At 37.9% G+C, this 19,492-nt stretch overlaps 1 protein-coding gene across 4 annotated transcripts in view; it reads left to right on the top strand.

The window, feature by feature from the left end:
- FIBCD1 (fibrinogen C domain containing 1) overlaps window positions 1-19,492 on the top strand; it is a 141,768-nt gene that overhangs the window by 87,601 nt on the left and 34,675 nt on the right. For all 4 annotated transcript variants that reach the window (XM_072430264.1, XM_072430268.1, XM_072430266.1 and 1 more), the window contains exons 4-5: window positions 1,077-1,230; window positions 15,848-15,984. In XM_072430264.1, coding sequence (XP_072286365.1) covers window positions 1,077-1,230; window positions 15,848-15,984 — 291 coding nt within the window. The remainder of the gene's footprint in view (window positions 1-1,076; window positions 1,231-15,847; window positions 15,985-19,492) is intronic.

The raw sequence follows: 19,492 nt of genomic DNA, 5'->3' as shown, positions 1-19,492 counted from the left end.
TTTAGAGAAAGTTAGAGAAAATCCAAAATTACACCAGAACAAGAAGGGAGTAGAGAAAATACCCTTGTTCATGCTCCTTAATTGCTGTTCAGGTTGCCCTTTTAGAGAATACCTGTGCCATCTTAAAATCAACCTAAACTTCCATGGTTGATCTCCCATTGACACCACTATGTTGGTCTCTAAATCTAATAGACAGTCTGACAGAGGGAGAACCTGATCTAATGCTTTTTCATTTTCCATTTAAAAGGGTTGAGTGGATCTTTGAATGTTTCTCAAGTAGGGTTCCTCCAGAAGTTTGCTAGGGGTCCTTAAGCAATGAAATATTTGTGCCTCTCAATTCAGTTTCACTGACACCAGTGTTCTTTTTGGCTATCTGTACGGATGACATTCTTCTTACTGACCAGCAAAGTATTCTTCTCAATGACCATCCCAATATCATATGTAATGTGACTTGTGGATAAAGTGATTATAGAAGGGGTTCCTTGAATACCTGAAAGTTATTTCAAGGGAGGGGTTCCCCCAAGTTAAAAAGGTCAACAAATGCTGGACTAAACTGTGTAACTGCAGTTTTTTAAAATTTCCTCAACCATAAACATTGCACAGATTTTAGCACAATTTTTGTAGAATTAAATTGAATTTTTTTATTATTTGCTTTTATACCCACCTTTAAACCAATGTCAGAGTAGTGAGAAAAAAACTGTTTGGCTAGGGACCCATCAGGCATGGATGAGCCTTAGAAAATACCTGTATGAAAATGTATTTCATATTGCAGCAGAAGCCTTTTTTAGACATGTAGCTCAATGCAGGATTTTTCACAAAACCACAGAACAATCATACACAATCATACAGCAGGAAATACATTTTCTAAGCTCCCATATTGCACAAAAGCAACATTTGAGTTTTCAAAAAATTCATCAGCTAAAGATTGAAATTGAAAGGTCATCTTTAATTACATTTAATTACCAAATAACTTGTGTTGTAATTGAATATGATATATAACTTTGTTTCAAAAAAAATTCCATATTCTGTCATTATTTAGTAAACCTTACAGCATCTTATGTCTTGTTTTCTGACAGTTACTCTCCGAGGGTCAAAGTCATGTAGCCCAACTGGTCAGCTCGGTCGGTGAAGTACTGGACAACCTTCAAAGAGATCATGGCCGATCCCGTGGGAAGGGGGATCTTGTACGGGTACCAGCCAGAAGTACCAAGTCTCGTGGATGCACCAATGGTAAGACTTTTTATAACTATTGCAATATTGCCAATAATTTATATATACTTACCATCCAGTATGGTAGCCATTCTCAACCAGGGTTCCAGTGACCTTTCATTCGATGATACATGCATAGGTCTATCCTAACACCACTTTGTAGTGCCAGCTGTACGATTCTTATGGGGTTTTTAGATGTCTATAATGGTGTTCTAATCACCAGTTTAGGGTCCCATTCTTTCCACTGGTAACCAATTTAGGAGGGTTTTATGTATTGACCCCTAAAGAAATTGGTTTCGATAGAGGTTAATGAGACATATTATTTCAAGTGTTCCTCAAGGGTAAGAGATTGAGAAAGGCTGCCCAATGGTATTCTACCACTTATTCCTATAAAAACTAAATAATGCAACTACTATACAAAAAAATTAAAATATATAAAAACAGCTTATAAGTAGATACAGTCACAAGGCAAAGCAAAATACTCCAGGAATTATGGCTGATGAATACATTGGTATACGAAAGGGTTTCCCTTAAGCTTATCTGAACCCTAGAATATTTGCAGCCTGTCAATACTTACATGTAAGAGCTGCATTAGTTTTCTTTGGCAGGCTTTTTTCTCTTACTTCACTAGTTAATCTTGTAAACAACACACATTCTATGGCTACACTCCTTAACTGTAAGTGTGGGGGGGGGACCATGGTTGTCACTTAGGATGAACTTAGGATGAAACATGTCTGCCTTTGTTCAACTTCTTACATGGGGCACAGCGAGATTTGTTTAGCTCACAGTAAGAGACAAAAACATTTGCATTTTTCAACAGGCTTTTTTTATTTTAGCTTGAAAAATGAAAACAAATGCAACCATCACATCAAATAAGTACCAAGTTAATTGCAATCTATGAGTAATCTCATATATTAGTTATTATGTGTGTTTTTTAATGTGAATTGACATTTAAAGAACACTTTTAGAGAAGCACATAGGAAGTATTGAACCTTGATTTGTAAAGAGGTGACTAAAGGGGAAAAGATAACATTTAACCTCTAGCATCAAACCCTTTACCAGTGCAAAATACATAATTGGAGGAGTTTTTGTTTGTTGGGATGCTGGAGCTCTTGGGTTAATAAGGTTTTATCTAAAAAAAAAAGTATGTTACTCTAGTACAGCCTGCATGTTTTGTCTTGTTTGGCAAACACATGGAAATTAATGAGGAGATGTGCGGCGGTGGCCGGTCGGAGATGACTTGAGTGAGTTTCTTTCTTTGTGGGCATTTTAAAAACATTGCCACCTTTCCATGCTGCAAATCTTATAATGTGCTCTCCCAATTTGTCACTCACTTTAGCCAACAATAGAAAAACCCTGAGCAGACAATTGGGCTCACCCTGCAGGAGACAGCTTCAGTTCCAATTGATTTTTTTTAGGTTGAAATAATTTAGCTGTTATGGAAAGGCTTAAACGTTAATAGAATGTTCTTTCAGGTAATTACGAGGCACGGAAGGGGAACTCAAGGAGAGGTGGACAAGCCGTTTTTATTTGACTACAACGGAGCACTTGACTCTATTGTTCCCTAAACTTACACGTTTCAGTTTCCTTTATTAAAGTGGTGCTTAACATTCTATAAAAAGAGTTAAAGCAGACTATACATGAATGAAATCCACACATAAACATCTACATTTTGAGAAATATAGCATCTTATCAGTTGTTTTCCAATACAGATATGTGCCATATTTTTTAAGTCTACGGAGGCCCAATATCATTCACACATCCCAGCAGGTAAAACTTTTTATTTCTCATTTTCAGCACCCAGTGATAATGTGTTTATGGACTCAGGTCTGAGTGTACAAAATATTGTGCTAGAAAGAGGAAGACCAAACTCTTTTTACATTTTCAGTGGATGCAAATTGCTTGGTAAGCCACTCCCTGACAAATAGCAAACCACACTACAGGTTAACTCTTTTCCACACATTGCCCTTGCATTTGCAGTGGCAGCAAAGCTCTTACTCTATAGGGGAAAAAGCAACTTAATGGGCAAATGCAATATGCCACTTTCAAGAACCACACTGCAACTGAATGCAAACAAGAGCTCAAAAACTGTTGAGCCTGTGTAAAGTTACGTGTATGGTATATAAAACAGCTTAGATATTTTATTAAATATATGCAATGGTTATGTTCTATTCACATTTTGGGTATTTATTACCACTTGCAGACCGCAATGCACTTTCGGCTGTTTCAATAACAATTTTCATTGCAAGGTCTGCTGTAAATTACAAGATTGTATAACACATGCACACAAATATTGGAGAAAACAGGATGACATATTTAGCACTAGGGTTAAGTTTTTGTTCCCACCCAGATTGGGATCAAATGTTGGTGCAGATAAATAGTTGGAATGCATCATTACTATTAATGTGTTGGCCTCTAATCTCCATATGTACTCAAGTATCTAGTGAGCATCTGCAGTAGCTTACATTAATAATAACTATTACTTTAAAGGCAAATTAGGTAATATCTGATGAGGAACAGAAAGGTTTTTTTTTTCAAGCAGCAACAAAAAGTTAAAATATGCTTTTACAACAATTTATTTTCATCTTAGCTGCGTTGACCGGATGACAGTTGATGATGAGTACCGGATGACAGCTGATGAGTATATGTCTAGTCTTAAATCAAAGAGTTATTTGTGGGTCTGCTTACCCTAGCAAAGATAACTTTCTTTGCAATTTATGACTTCTCATTCTACAATTGTTAGTTTCCTGGCCGTATGCTGATGTTACAACTCTGGTTCCATTTCATTTGTGTACAGAGTGGGAAAGAAATGTAACCCCTGTCTATTACAGAGATTTTCCTTTTCAGTCTCTAAGAGCGACCGTGATTTTAGCTGTCAGGAACTAAAATTTTGCAACAGGGACACAAAAAGTACAAACATGTTAATTGTTGTATTCAATTCTTCTCTTACTATATGAAAAGAAAACATTGCTATACTGGTCTGTGTTGCTGGTAGAATATTCCCCTCACATCCTGTTGGGTAAACCACTGAGACATTAACTGTCACTTTAGTTAACCAAACATTTTGTAATGCATTTCTAAATAGCAGGAAAAACATGACAGTGTGTTGATCCTTCCCCACACTACCCTAAAATAAGAACTGGGCATACACATTAACCCTGGAAAAGGCCATTGAGCTATTTTTGACCTAATTACTCATTCTCATACATCATCAAAGCTTGAATTTTTTTTTCTTCTTAAGCCTGAGCATTGTATAAATGCATATATGCCCTTTGCAAGTTCTTCTTGGTCCAAAGAAAAAGGGCTTGTTATACCCACTTACATTTTTTCTAATTAGGCATTTGTATAAGCATGTTAGTGACTTGCAAAGGCAATTTTTTAGAATGGTAACTTACTAATGCAACACAACTCAAAAGCACATGCGGTGGCAGCACTCCGCAATGCATGGGTAATGTACCGCTGTGCATTGTGTTTCACTGGGTTGTCAAAATGTTGCATGAACCATCTATCACATTACCAGTGCATTAATTTGAATAGGTGGCTTTACCTATGAAAAACATGTGTACCTTTTTCATTAGAGAAAGGTTGCAGGTATCTGCTGAGATTAATGGATCACATACGAAAGCAAAGCCAAATAAATATGCCTAAAAACAATGTTTGCTTGTTTGGGGTTCCTTTTTTGTTTAAATGTATTTTTATTGAACAATTATATATAACAATTATACAAGTCAATGGGGTAAGGTATCACAATCTGATGAGATAGTCCAAAGAGGAGGGAGGCAGTCATTATTCATGCAGTTTTTTAGCGTTGAGGAGTGAATCTGTAGAGATGGTCCCGACTCTGCACGTAGTAAATAATTCTTTATTAGATGACACCAACATAAAATTTTATGAGGAGATGCCATTTGGTACAATCATATCCATTATATATTACATATAAGAGGTACTTCAACTCAATTCAATATATTCTCCAAATATCTGACCTCATGGCTCTTGTATAGGAAAACCTCCATTAATTTTACCAACAATACTATTATTTTTAACAGGAAAAAATCATCTGCATATCTGTATATATCTTGGAGAATACTTCACTTCACACTCATGGGAAACAAAAACCTTGGGGGGAGGAAGTAGGGGGGGCAAGATAGTAGAAGGTAAATTAGTAGAAGGTAAATTAAATAACTGGATCTTGAGCCCAACTGGAAGATGACATCTCCCTCAGCTGATACCCTGCTTCGGTATGTGTGTATGAGTTAAACTTCATATGTCAAAAATCTGAGGATGTGGCATTACGTACATATCCAATGCAGCCCAGATTTTATTAAACTTATCTAGGCAATCACACATCCGGGCTGTCAACTGTTCCATGAGTTGCCCGTCTTTGATACGAGTAAAGAGGACCGAGCATGTCAGGGGCGATACCAAGCTCCAAATTTGCGCAATGAGGCATCTAGCCACAGTAAATATATTAGTCATTAATCATTTGCTAGGTGTGGAAAGATAACATAAAATGAGTAGGTGGGTCAACAAATCTAATGTAATGGATATCCTAAACATTTATACTAAAAAGTAATTTACCATTCGCTAGTAGGAATGGATACGTGGACGTGACTAGAAGAGTTTGCTGTTGCTGAGTTATATCTTGTGTAATACCCCTAGGGTAAGATACCACTACATTAGGATTTTATATGTATTTGTTCCTGTATATAGTGCAGAAGGAAATCTTCTGTGCTTGCTGCCATGTAATTTTCCACAGATCAAGTGGGAGCTCACTGCCCAAGACCCGTTCCCACTGCTTCAATATAATTATGTTTCGCCATAGGGGAGACTGTTTCTGTGTGCAGATTCTGAATATCAGTCCTCTTTGTGAAGGCCCTCCCATTCTTTTAAATGAGGGGGGGCAGGGAAGACTAAGTCCTTCGTTAATGTATGGACATAGTGCTTGATCTGTAGTGAGGTTCCTTCTTAAATCTTGAACTTACAGAAAGAGTATTCACATGGCGGTATGGCTTTACCTTCAGTAGGGCTTACCAGATGATATATAGTGTTTCCAAGAGTTGTTACACAAGTTTCCCTGGCTAGACATCAAAGAGATTCTTTAGGGAAAAGGTAAACTCACCCAACTAAAGGAAACCCATAGATCAGTGTTTCTCAACTAGGGTTTTGTGGATGTAAGAGGCATTCTTCCCGCTTACCACTCATAATCAGGCTTGGTCTAGACAATTTCTACTGATAACGTATAATACAGACATTCGTGGCCAGTGTTCATGGCCAGCTTAGTCTAGACATTTTCTACTCATAACTTATAATAAAGGCATTCGTGGTCAGTGTTCATGGCCAGCTTGGTCTAGACATTTTCTACTGATAACTTATAATACAGGCATTCGTGGCCAGTGTTCATGGCTAGCTTGGTCTAGACATTTTCTACTGATAACTTATAATACAGGCATTCGTCTAGACATTTTCTACTGATAACTTATAATACAGGCATTCGTGGCCAGTGTTCATGGCTAGCTTGGTCTAGACATTAACAACTGATAACTTATATTACAGGCATTCGTGGCCAGTGTTCATGGCCAAGACATTTTCTACTGATAATTTATAATACAGGCATTCATGGCCAGTGTTCATGGCCAGCTTGGTTTAGACATTTTCTACTGATAACTTACACATGTATGAGTTCTTCACCCCACTGAGTGGAAATGCAGTAGTCTGGGGGCCTAATGCATGTCTTTTGTTTGTACCATCATTCTCATTGGGTTGTGCACAAACCACTAATATCTGCCAGATTTGGGTATATTTGGTGCAGCTTATAAAAGAAGAGTCGTGATTTATAGATCTCAGCTCATTAACTTCCACAGAAGAGCTGCAGGTTGCTTGAAGTCTAAGATAAGCTGTTCCAAAAGGTGGACATTAAGGTGATGATAAGATAGAAACAAGTTTAGTTCTGTGAGTAGCTATTAAAGCACCTTCCTGAAAAACCTTATCTTTGATAAGACCATGGTCTAAGCAGCCCTTGGAACCTTTGGTAAGAGTTATAGGAAACATGTCATAGCTGGCTTTATTCTAAAACAGCTGTCAGTTCTTCTGAATCTCAAACTGAAACAAGTTTACAGCTTGTGAATTCAAATTAATGTTACAACTCCTTATCTGCATGATTGTTCATATCCAGTGACTGTGTAAGAAATGAAGCTATTGGATCAGCAGGACCACCAGAATTTTTAGAAGTTGAGGTTAACAGAGATAGTTTGCGTATTGCTCCCAACTCAGGTTTCTAAATCACTGAAAAATCTTTTTGTGAGTAAGTGGAGAATAACACGAATCTGTGATAATATTAAAACTATAAAACAGTGCCAATTTTTTTGTGAAATTATCTCTGAAAAATGTTCCCATTTTCACTGAACACCAGTAACCAACAAGAAAATATACATTTTGTGTTAGGATTCCTGCTTGTTTACTTCTGAGAATGGGAAATAAAAAACCTAACGTGACATGTGGTGGCAGATGTACTTCATTCTAACTGATATGCTGCGGAGTTTGTTTTGCCACAAACAGGCAATTTAGCTACAGCAGTTTAGCAAACCATTTAATGGTCCTCTGGGAAGAATGATACTGCGTCTTTAAAGCTGAGTATTTATGACCGCTGAGTAATTGCTAGCTGCCACAGATAATGTAATGCATTCTTTTTTCATTTTACAGTTCATGCGACACAGTCAGCTAATGGCTTATATAGATACAGATAGGTAAATTCATTGCTCTATGAACTATTTCACTTTTTTAAATAAAGTCACAGCCAGAGAGACACTTAAAACATTGTTTTTTGCTGCAAAAGACAGTTTTAAGACTGGAGACATGGAAGACAGGACTGCAAAACCAAAGGCAGAATTGTTCATTGCATTTTGTGAATCATGCTTAAAAAATAGTCTGCTAAAAGCTTGCAAAACAAAGTTATTTCCTACTGGTATTCATACAAAGTCTGATTTTTGATCTGCACAAAAAAATTGTGATTATCTGTAGTGTGTAGATGACAAACAATCAATAAAAGGCATTTTTGACAACAAAAGTCCTAGCCTGTTGGATGTTATCTTTCTTTCAGCTTTGGAGTGCTAAATAAATATGGAGTGAAAATGACAGCGCAAGCATTTAAAGCATAAAATGGCAATATTACCTAAAATATAAAACAGATCTTACAAAACAATTGCCACAAAAATAAAAAAAACATTTGCCCATAAATACAGGTCAGATAATAAACTCTTTTGAGTTTTGGTTTAAGAAAGAAAAAACTAGAAAGATTTTTTCTTGTTTTCTTGTTGTTAAAATGGAACAGGAATGGAAGGTACATTTACCCAATGAAGTACATAAAGCAGTAAGATTCTGGCAAAGATCTAAAATCCTTTCCACTCAATCCAACACCACAAAAAGGTTAGAATGGAGCAGTGGTATAGGGACCACTTTAGCAGCTGCAGCAGTTGTTGTAGGGTCCAGTATATAATGGGGACCAAAAAAAAGGGTCCGAAAGAATATCCATAATAAGCAGTAACCTAGGTCACTCAACTTGATCTAGATCGCTATTCGCACATAATTTGCTGTGGCAGTTCAACCATTATCTCGTCACTTGTAAGTTCAGAAGTCTGAAAAGTCCCATTTACTTACTTCTTCTACAACCCTGACTGATGACACTATTTACAGAAAGTGATGATAGTGTGTTCTGTGTACTAGAAAAAGTCATTGTTTATTCTGATCATTGCATGGTGATGAACTGCAAAAAAATGAAGCATTTTATACAGTTTAATTTTTATACTGCCATGTCTTCTTCAGTTCTTGGTAAACTGCCATGGTAATTTAAGGTGTTTTTCTCGTGTTGGTGACCTATTCAGACCTATTTTGTGCTATGGGTGAGTAGGCAAAAGTAGAAATTTGCTGAAGGAAGAGAATGGGCAAAACCATACATTAAATATCCCTAGAAGTTCATGCTTGTAGTTCCTCCTGGTGAGACAATAATGCTCATCCAAAGTTGGATGCTTTCTTTGATACAAAAATCTAATTGTCTGTAGGGGTTGCTAGCAGGACCTTTCATGACCACAGTAGAAATCTGTACAAATGCAAAAAAGAGGGCAAGGAATAAGATGGCAAGTTGCAATTGCAGACTTACTTGATTTTCCTATATATACAAAAAGAATTGAATTGTGTCAATGCCATGATTCCTTAAATCCACTAAAAATATTTTCAGCAAGATTGAGATGTGCAGTAATTTTTGTAGACTTAGTGGCCATTGAATCTATTCTGTCCACCAGCTGTAGTAGTTGTCTGTTATGAGCAGCAGGAACAGTTAGTGTTATAGGGGAGCCGTTGGTTGTGTCTCCTAAATATTGCAAGATTTATGGATAGTTTTTCCTGTATTGCATTCCTAGCTAAGTAAACCCAGAGTACCTGGAGGAAACCCAGGCAAAACTCCTTTCAGATAGTGTCCTGGCCAAGATTCAAAACTGGGATCAAGTTTAGTTGGGACCCAAAGCTTCAAAGGCAGGAATGCTAGCCATTGAGCCAACTGTGCAGTCCATACCTTATTTATTTTATTTTATTTTTTGCTATTAGAGACAAAATCAATGATAAGAATAAAGATTATAGAAACAGTTTTCATGTCTATCCACATTGAAAAAAATTAAAACATTTTGGCTTAATGTGCAGTCAGAGCTGGGGGTAGTTAGTTAGAGCCCCCAGTACATAGATATTAGAATAAGGAGACAAGTTTAGCTAGGATAAACAATGGTCCAAATATACTGCATAGCTCTTGATACATGGCAGAGGATCAGTAGCCAAAAGCAAACACTGGACAAGCAAGGGAACTGGATCAGAAGGGTTAATCCAAAGCAGGAACAACAGGATTGACCTCAACAAAAATTAAAGAAAACAGAAACAAGAGCACACATTTATTATGAATTTATTAATAGTATATAACCACTAGTAAGACCTAGGAAAAAAGAAGGGACAGGTACAAAAGGGGTATTAAAAAGACCAAGCAGAATTGCAGATTGGGAAGACAAAAAAAAAAAGAAAATAAGAGAATAGCGGCATAATTACAAGCAGTCAGATTGGTAGCAGCAGCAGCATTCCACCAACCCCATATGGGTGTGATTCCAGCAGCCTTTCCCCATATTGTGCCAAAAAAATCAGTATTGCAACCATTGCAGAGTTTCCTCTGGGCAGCTAGTCATGTTCATCATGGATTAGGTTGCACAGATTATAATTAAAACACATCTGGGAATTTCACATTGTGTAAAGGAACATTTAATAATCACTGAGAGCTCAGTAAGTAGCTTTGACTTAAATTAGTGTTCTCCAAAGAGTTAAAATGCTTGTTTTTAAGGACTGGGTTGACCTAGAATATTCAACATGAAAGAGAAGATTCTCCCCTCTAAAAAAAAAACGTTACTTGTCTTTCTAGGCCTTAAGGGGCTGAGATATGAGTTATTTTAAAACATTGCTTCCTTGGCAACACATCCCTTAGTGGAAACTTTCTTGGTGGGCCTCTGGCAAATTCCCTTTCAGCTACTTTATGAAATAAGCCCCGATTAGGATATTCATTTAGAAGACAATTCACACTTACAATATAGTTATACTGTGCATTGGAGGTGTTATTAAAGGCCAAATGATGTTGAGTTTTTTGTAGTTATCGGCAAGGTGAAAGAAATGATATCTAGCTCTAAAAGATTCTAGTCGCGAGGCAGCCACACCAGAAATTTCAATTCAGATCAACTGCTGGGACCATTTTGAAACAAAATGGCATGATCCTTTTTATGAACATGTATAATATATATGGAGAGGAATACAGATGCAGTTATACATTATGTCCTTGGGAAAGAAAACAAGTTGTTAGATATAATTCTGGTTATTAAGTCATCTCTCCTTTCCTAGCCTACTGATTGTACAACAAAGAAACAAAGGAACACTGAGGTGGTCATCCATGTCTTCCTCTAATGATGATTCTACTGTTAGACTGACAGAACATTGCAAAGCAGCGGAGCTCATCATGTGATAAATCCCAAAGCCCCTCCATCTCCCAATTCTACATTCTCCTGGGCAGAGGGCTAGAGAGTAGCTGTTTTTGAACTATAAGTGGAAATAATTCCAGCTTTTTAAGCTTTAAATAGAGTGGTGGAGCATTAGAACACATTTTCAGTTTTACTGCTTTTGAAAGAGGGAATTTTTGCATGGAGCGGTGAGGCAAGGTTTTAGTTTGGTGTGGGGATTTATGTTCAGTGGACATTTTTGATTGGGGGTAGATAGTTATGTTTTGTTTGATGAGGGATTGATTATTGTGGTGGAGACTTTTTACTGAGTATGATTTTTAGGGGGGGATTGGAAGGGAGTAATTGCTTAGGTCAATTTTGCCTAGGAATGAGAGATTAGTCTGTGGTTGTAGAGGGTGGCTGATTTGTTCCTGACAGATTATTCGGGCTCTGTAAGCAGGGCTGTACTTTATATATACTAGAAAACTGTTCTTTGTTGTAAGTACTCTTGACCACCGAGGTCAAGATTGTGCAAAGTACAAAACACCACAAAGAGCACAGTGGTCAGGGGAATGCAATATATAGCACTTAAGGCTGTACATGACATATTCCTGACCCCTGCGCGCTCTGTACATTACATATTTCTGACCCCTGTAATGTATTTTCTATATTGTATAAATACATCTCTGATCAAAGTTTTCATTATCCCAACTGATTATGGTAAAGAAGTTCTTTAAATGTAGGCTTTGAAAAAAGTGTTAGCTCTATATCCTGTGGACAAAGAAGGCAGATTTAATAGAAGCTTCGCTTGTTAAAAAATATTTTCCTGAGGTTTTTATGAATCCATTAGATTGTCACCTGTGGTGTAGTAAATAAAGTATATTGTGTGACAGAAAATTTTAACGCTCTGTATTTAATAAAAAATCACAATATAAAAAAATACCAATGTTTAAATATATATTTATAGCCTTTAGAATTACTGTGCAACTCTCAAACAGGTGTTGCAGGTTCACTGTCATGTGCATCTAGCGTCCTCATCTTGCCAATGTATGGAGATACTCCAGTATTTGTGACTAGATGGGAAGAGGTCTTGGGTTTCAAATTCACAGACGAGCAACGGGAGATGATGTTACACTTTGGCTATAAAGCTTAGCAATAAGTATCAAGAAATCAATTACAAGCTACTCAGTAGATGGTACAGAACGCCGGTTAAGCTGGCAAAAATAAACCCTCATGTAGACACTACTTGTTGGAGATGTAAGGCAGCTCATGGCTCCCTACTTCATATATTTTGGGATTGTCCTAAACTTGCACCCTTTTGGGAAGCAGTCGCGAAACTTACCTATGACCTTACATCTATAAATATAAGGAGTAGACCAGAATTGGCGTTGTTGCACATTTCTAACATGACAAAAAACAATATATATTCTCTTTACCATGTCACCTCTTGAACGCAGCTAAAGCCTGCATTTCTTCATGTTGGAAGAGTGAAACACCACCATCAGTTGGACAATGGCTTGGGCAAAGTTACAGATATATATCGTATGGAAGACCTGATGTCCACAGACTTGGGAACTTCCAAAAAATTTACCTGTACTTGGTTTTACTGGATTCAGTTCCGTACCACTCCCGATTTTACTGCCCTCTCCTCCCAGTAGTCACATGCTTAAAAGTTCAATTCATATCAAAGAAAGTACTAATTGCAATTTGTTGTGTATTATAAATGTTTCTGTTTTTACTGTACTTGTGCCAACCCCCTCCCTTTTCCCATTACCTTACCATCGCCCTCCCCTCTTCTCTTTCCTCCATTCTTTATTTGTAACTGTATACATGTAAAAAATGGTTTCTGAGATGTTCTGGGTGCGCCACATTTCAAAATATTGTTCATACTTGCCTTTGCTGTTGTTGTTTTCCTTTGTTTATTACCTTGTACATTTTGCTATTTATAAATGTGATTTATTTCTGTACCTGGAATTAACTCAATAAAGATTTAATTATAATATATATATATATATTTATATATAGAAAAGGAGAGCTCTACAGAGGTATAAATAAATAAAATAAAAAATATAAAAGTACATGCAAATGAAAGGTAATCAGTTTCGATACAAAATGTAAAACCAATCTTTACAAATCAATGTCATGCTGCTAGTGCAAACCAAAATATAAATCCAAGTCATCAGACATAAAATAATTAGTGCACTAGTTTTCAAAAGGTATTAGATTAAAATGAAAAATGGGAACTTTTATGAACAAAAACAAACACAAAGCAAAGTTGGACAAGCAATGGGTGTTCCTTCTCCAAACTAATAAGTCAAACTTTCAGAAACACATTTCGAAGGTGGCTGTCCCCTTCATCAGCCTGGCTAAAATCATTGGCTGTTTTTTTTTTTGTTACTTATAATTACTTTATATGACAGTGATGTGACCCATGCAAAAGCACCAAAACTAAAGACTTGCTTATTGAGTAGTAATAGAATTAATTTAATACATTTTATGAAAGTTCCAGTAAAAATACAATGATTATATAAAAAGGAGATAATAGCAAAAAATGAATTAGGAGATTGAAAACTAATCTACAGTAACTGAAATGGTAAATTAATTTTCTTGTACAGTAGTCTTTTTAGTAATTTGTATAGATATGAAAACAATGATAAGTACAATCAGTGATGGCATCTATGTGGCAAGACATATAGTTGATCACCCATATATAGAAGCAGAAATAAATTACACTGATGACATAATATGAACAATGGTTGTAAAATGAAGTAGGGTAAGACGTACAGTAGTACATCTGTGATTAAAATTTTACCTAATGCATCACTTGGTTACATTTATTGTGGGAATAGATAGTAAAGATCAAAAAGGGGTAATGAGTAATGTAGAAATAGATTTCATATGAAATTGAAAGAGTAGTCTCCATATAGAAAAAAGTGTTATGTCAAAGCTGGGTGGTTGCAAATATATTGATGGCTGCCATAGCCTGGAAAATTTGTCATGGCATTCATTCAAAATTTTGGGATAATGAGTTTCAGAACTTATGACTTTGTTGGCTGCAAAAAGAATGCATAACTATGGACCTAAAGAAAGTGGGAATGGGTTTGCTAAGGAGCTTCTAACAATGACTCTTGGGTAGGGTAGTATAGAGAATGATTCTAATAATGATTTGTAGATAATAATTCAAAGTTTGAATGTTTTGGAGCAGTACCACCATATTGTGACCCATGTTGGTGAACGAAATGATGCATAAAATGTATTTACTGTATTCCTTCTCAGATACTAAATCAGTCTTTTTTGACCTTTTGGGAACCCAATAAATAACTTTTATGTCTTCAGGAAAACCCTGATAATATTACAATATTCACAGCTCACCATATATTAGTGTGGTAGTCAGATTGCTTCTTACATAGCCTAGTATACCTTTGGTGTTAGTTAGACTGACCCGAGAGACACAAATTGCTCATTGTTCAAGGAAGCCCGAGCAATGTTTGTAGGAACCCTAAAGTTCCATGGAACCCCGGTTGAGAAAAACTGATCCAAATTATTGGAAATGCAGATTTATTATGCACACCAATACTTTACCTTTACAGGTAGTCCCCGGATTACATACGAGATAGGAACTGTAGGTTTGTTCTTGAATGTTTTAGTCGGAACAGGTACAATATTTAAATAAATGCAATTAGGACAGATGTCAGCATACTATTATATATGTTTGTCAACATAATTTTAGGCATGGTGGTGTCAGTTACTGTAAAAATCCTCACTGTGTGTTAATCACAAACAAAGCAAAAAAAAACTTTATGGAGCCTATACATTCAATAACTTCTAGAGCAAGTAGTGCTTTGATATGTAAAAAGAAACAACTGCAGAGTTTGTCTTGGCCATTAAAAAGTTACAAGGGGCTGCAGAAAGAGCTCACCACCCTAAGATCACCCACAACCTCAGCTGTGTTTAGCAAAAGATTTCTTCAGCCGTCCCGCTCCAAGCCTCCGTTCTGCTCAAGAGGGAGCAGGGAAGCCTGGTTCGTATCTAGAAGTGGTACGTATGTCAGATGTCCTTAACCCGGGGACTACCTGTATTCGTGGAGTAAAAGAAATTTGGTATATGTGAGCTCTAAAAACAGTAAGAAAGTTCAGGTTCTATTTAGCCATATCATTTTATGCCTTTCTCCATTAGCACAATGTGGTCACAGCCACCTTTTCCCACAGCACACTGCATGTTTTAATTTGCAATGGTGGCTTAAAGATCTTTATAACATTCAGGATTTGCTTTAGACTCCTGGCATTATAGCATTGCCATCTAAATCAGAGAATAGAGTTTTCTTTGAGGCTCATAGTATGATCACCAATCATCCACGAAAGCACCGTCTAGCTCCCAGCCCTCCCAGCTCTGTCTGTGCATGTAATACAGGAACGCTGACTTCTCCCAGTGCTGCCATTTTGACAGGACTATAAATCTTACAAACAAAGTCATCTAAATAGCTCAAACCATTTTCAAGGGAAATTTTTTATGAGTTAATTTAAACATTTGCCCAGGAAGAGAATTATTCAGGCCAGTGAGTCAGATTTATTTGTGGATGAAATCACTTTCTGCCTAGTGGTGTCTAACTTTAACTCTCTCACTTGTAGGCTCCAAGCCCCGGGATTGTTATGACATCTTGATGAGTGGACACCAAGAAGACGGCGTCTACTCTGTGTTCCCCATTCACTACCCCTCTGGATTTCAGGTTTATTGTGACATGACGACTGATGGCGGAGGCTGGACGGTGAGTTATTGGAAACTAGTTTTTATCTACATTTTTCATGCCAATTAGAAAGTAAGCTTTGGAATGTATAAAGTGGACTATAAGGCTTCTGGCTTTCAGTATAGCAAACCTTGGGTGCACCAGGACACCTTCTACTAGCGCCATTAATCTGGAGATTTAAGCATAACCTTTACTGTGCAGGTCAGATATTCTCAATCCTGTCCACATCAGGTCTCCTCTGTCTTTCACAGTGAGAGAGGACACAAAATCAAGTGATGGGAAAATGTAGGCCATGCTTGTATCTTATGCAGGAGCTTTCTGGTATCAGCAAAACAGAGGAATTTTTTTATATAGCCAAGTTGCAATGGTTGTTGGTTTAACAGAAGCAAAACATTTATTGATTGAAGAAACTTGTACCGGGACAAATTCCAGAATTCTCCCTGAAGCTACCTCTGACTACAATAACAACAACAATACCAGTATAATAATCAGGTCCTGCAAACTTTCTCTTCTATGTCTTTGGAAAGAACTGAACTCTAGATGCTGTGCCCAAAAAAGGAAGATTAAAGGGTAAAAGAATGGACTATTTACCAGTGTTGCCTTTGGTTTCCCTGAAGCTGAACTTTTCTCATTTCTTTACACAGCCTTTGTTCCGCACTGCCAGAGTGTGGAGGTGGAGTCACCTATCTAGATAATGGCAAAAGTTCTGCTTCCTTATGTCAAAGAATCGAGCAAGAATAGCATTGCGCTCCAAAGTACTGGCATCATTGAATCTCACTTGAAACCTCCTGAGGAAAGCAATTGTAGACAGCAGAGCTATAGATCTCACACTACAGCTATAAGGTTACTATGCAGTTCTCCAATATTTTTCAGGAGGAATTTAAAACAAAGACACAATTAACATTTCCAGATTTCACTATAGATAATACAGCAAACCTTCACTTTTTTAATTCAGCTTCATTTTAGTATTACAAGAATTTAAAATGTACATAGTTATTTGCCATTGTACACTAAAATGTAGCAGCAGTAACAGGTCTAACATTTAGTAAGGGCCCCGTGATTTTTTAAGGTAACCCTGCCCCTGGCCAATGCTTATGTTGTCACTGATATTCAAGTCTTCTCACAGTTTACATGCATTACAGCTAAACATTTAGCAGATTTTAACAGGATATACAAAACACAAACAATATTTTGAATTACCCTTCAATTACAAAGATCTATATGCCAGAATCGATATACCTTAGGAACGGCATAATGTTTGACTAGGGAGAGGCTGATGGAGGCAAATACTTGACTGGGGACAGACTGATGGAGGCAAAGACTTGACTGGAGACAGGCTGATGGAGGCAAGGACTTGGCTAGGGGCGGGCTGATGCAGGCAAAGACATGACTGGGGACAGGCTGATGGAGGCAAAGTCTTCACTGAGAACATGCTGATGGAGGCAAATACTTGACTGGGGACAGGCTGATGCAGGCAAAGACTTGGCTAGGGACAGGCTGATGGAGGCAAATACTTGACTGGGGACAGGCTGATGAGGCAAATACTTGACTGGGGACAGGCTGATGCAGGCAAAGACTTGGCTAGGGACAGGCTGATGGAGGCAAATACTTGACTGGGGACAGGCTGATGGAGGCAAATACTTGACTGGGGACAGGCTGATGGAGGCAAATACTTGACTGGGGACAGGCTGATGGAGGCAAAGACTTGACTCGGGACAGACTGATGGAGGCAAAGACTTGACTGGGGACAGGCTGATGGAGGCAATGTCTTGACTGGGGACAGGCTGATGGAAGCAAAGCCTTCACTGAGAACAGGCTGATGGAGGCAAATACTTGACTGGGGACAGGCTGATGGAGGCAAATACTTGACTGGGGACAGGCTGATGGAGGCAAAGACTTGACTGGGGACAGGCTGGTGCATGCAAAGCCTTGACTGGGGTCAGGCTAATGGAGGCAAAGCCCTCACTGGAGACAGGCTGATTGAGGCAAAGACTTGACTGGGGACAGACTGATGGAGGCAATGCCTTGACTGGGGACAGGCTGATGGAAGCAAAGCCTTCACTGGGAACAGGCTGATGGAGGCAAAGACTTGACTGGGGACAGGCTGATGCAGGCAAGGACTTGACTGAGGACAGGCTGATGGAGGCAAAGTCTTCACTGAGAACCGGCTGATGGAGGCAAATACTTGACTGGGGACAGGCTGATGGAAGCAAAGCCTTCACTGGGGACAAACTGATGGAGGCAAAGACTTGACTGGGGACAGGCTGATGGAGGCAAAGTCTTCACTGAGAACAGGCTGATGGAGGCAAATACTTGACTAGGGGCAGGCTGATGCAGGCGAAAAGTTGACTAGGGGCAGGTCGATGCAGGCAAGGACACAGCTGGAATCAGGCTGTATTCAGCCAAGTGTTTCAGAGCATTAACCTGCCTCCGGACAAGCCTTTTCTTGCAACAATCTGTATAATACAGGCTGATGGTGGCAAAGACGTAACTGGATATGATGTACACTGGTGAGCTTAAACTGCTACTACAAGTGATGTCCTGTGCCTAAGAAAACAATGCTGGTCCTTGTGTGTCCCAGTAATAAATTACTGACAGTGGGGCCCTGACATTCCTTTCAGTAATGGCTGAACAGAGGCTGATATTACCAGCAGGGCTCAGCACCTATGACCATATCCACCTGTGTGTCCCACTTCCAGTTTATAATCCCAACAATACATATTCCAGTGTAATGGCTCTTATATAACAATATATGGATAAGTGCAATTTTGCCCTCCTGGCAGTGCCAAGGGCCATGGTCATTGCCTCCCTGGCTTGTGTGGTTTTATTACTATCGTCTATGATTTTATCATTCTATCCTGGCAAATTTAATCTGAATGTGCTATGTATCATTTCCACATTTTATTAGAGTTATCATGTAAGGTACACTGCACTCTCTTGTATGTTGTTTCTACATGGTTGGCACTCGCTATTGTTCCTTTGTGCACTGATAATTGCACAACCTGAATTATACCCATATTGTTTCCCAAGTAGCATATTTCATTGTGTGCAACCCTCCCTTACATATTGAGGACTAGAAGATGCTTTGTAAATTACTTTTCTTTTTTGTGTTTTACCCTGTATAGTACTGACTGTTCTGTAAGGTATGAATATCGTGAAAAAAACTGGCTCGTATTTTGCTTCTAATATTTCTGCCACACCACTCTAAGCAATGCATCTCTAACCAACAAAGCCTGTATTTTACTAGTGACTGACATTTAGCGTTGTTATGGTGAAAATATAATACCTTTGAAATGTCAGCTTGCAGAATACATTTGAGATCATTGCAGAATTCAAAACTAGAACATGAACAATATTTAAGATCAACCCATGGGGCAAATCCCAAATTATAAAAAAAAAATATTTACCTGGGACTACAAATAAATTAAATGAAATTTAAAGTGATATGTTTTATCCAAAAGCATACACCATATGTATTACATAACATTTTTATAAATCATGTAATCATGATGTGGGAATTGAAGTTCTG

The sequence above is a fragment of the Pyxicephalus adspersus genome, chromosome Z, assembly GCF_032062135.1.
Source record: "Pyxicephalus adspersus chromosome Z, UCB_Pads_2.0, whole genome shotgun sequence".
NCBI classification, from domain to species: domain Eukaryota; kingdom Metazoa; phylum Chordata; class Amphibia; order Anura; family Pyxicephalidae; genus Pyxicephalus; species Pyxicephalus adspersus.
The sequence above is the reverse complement of the archived record's forward strand: the minus strand, read 5'-3'. Positions and strand labels throughout refer to the sequence as shown.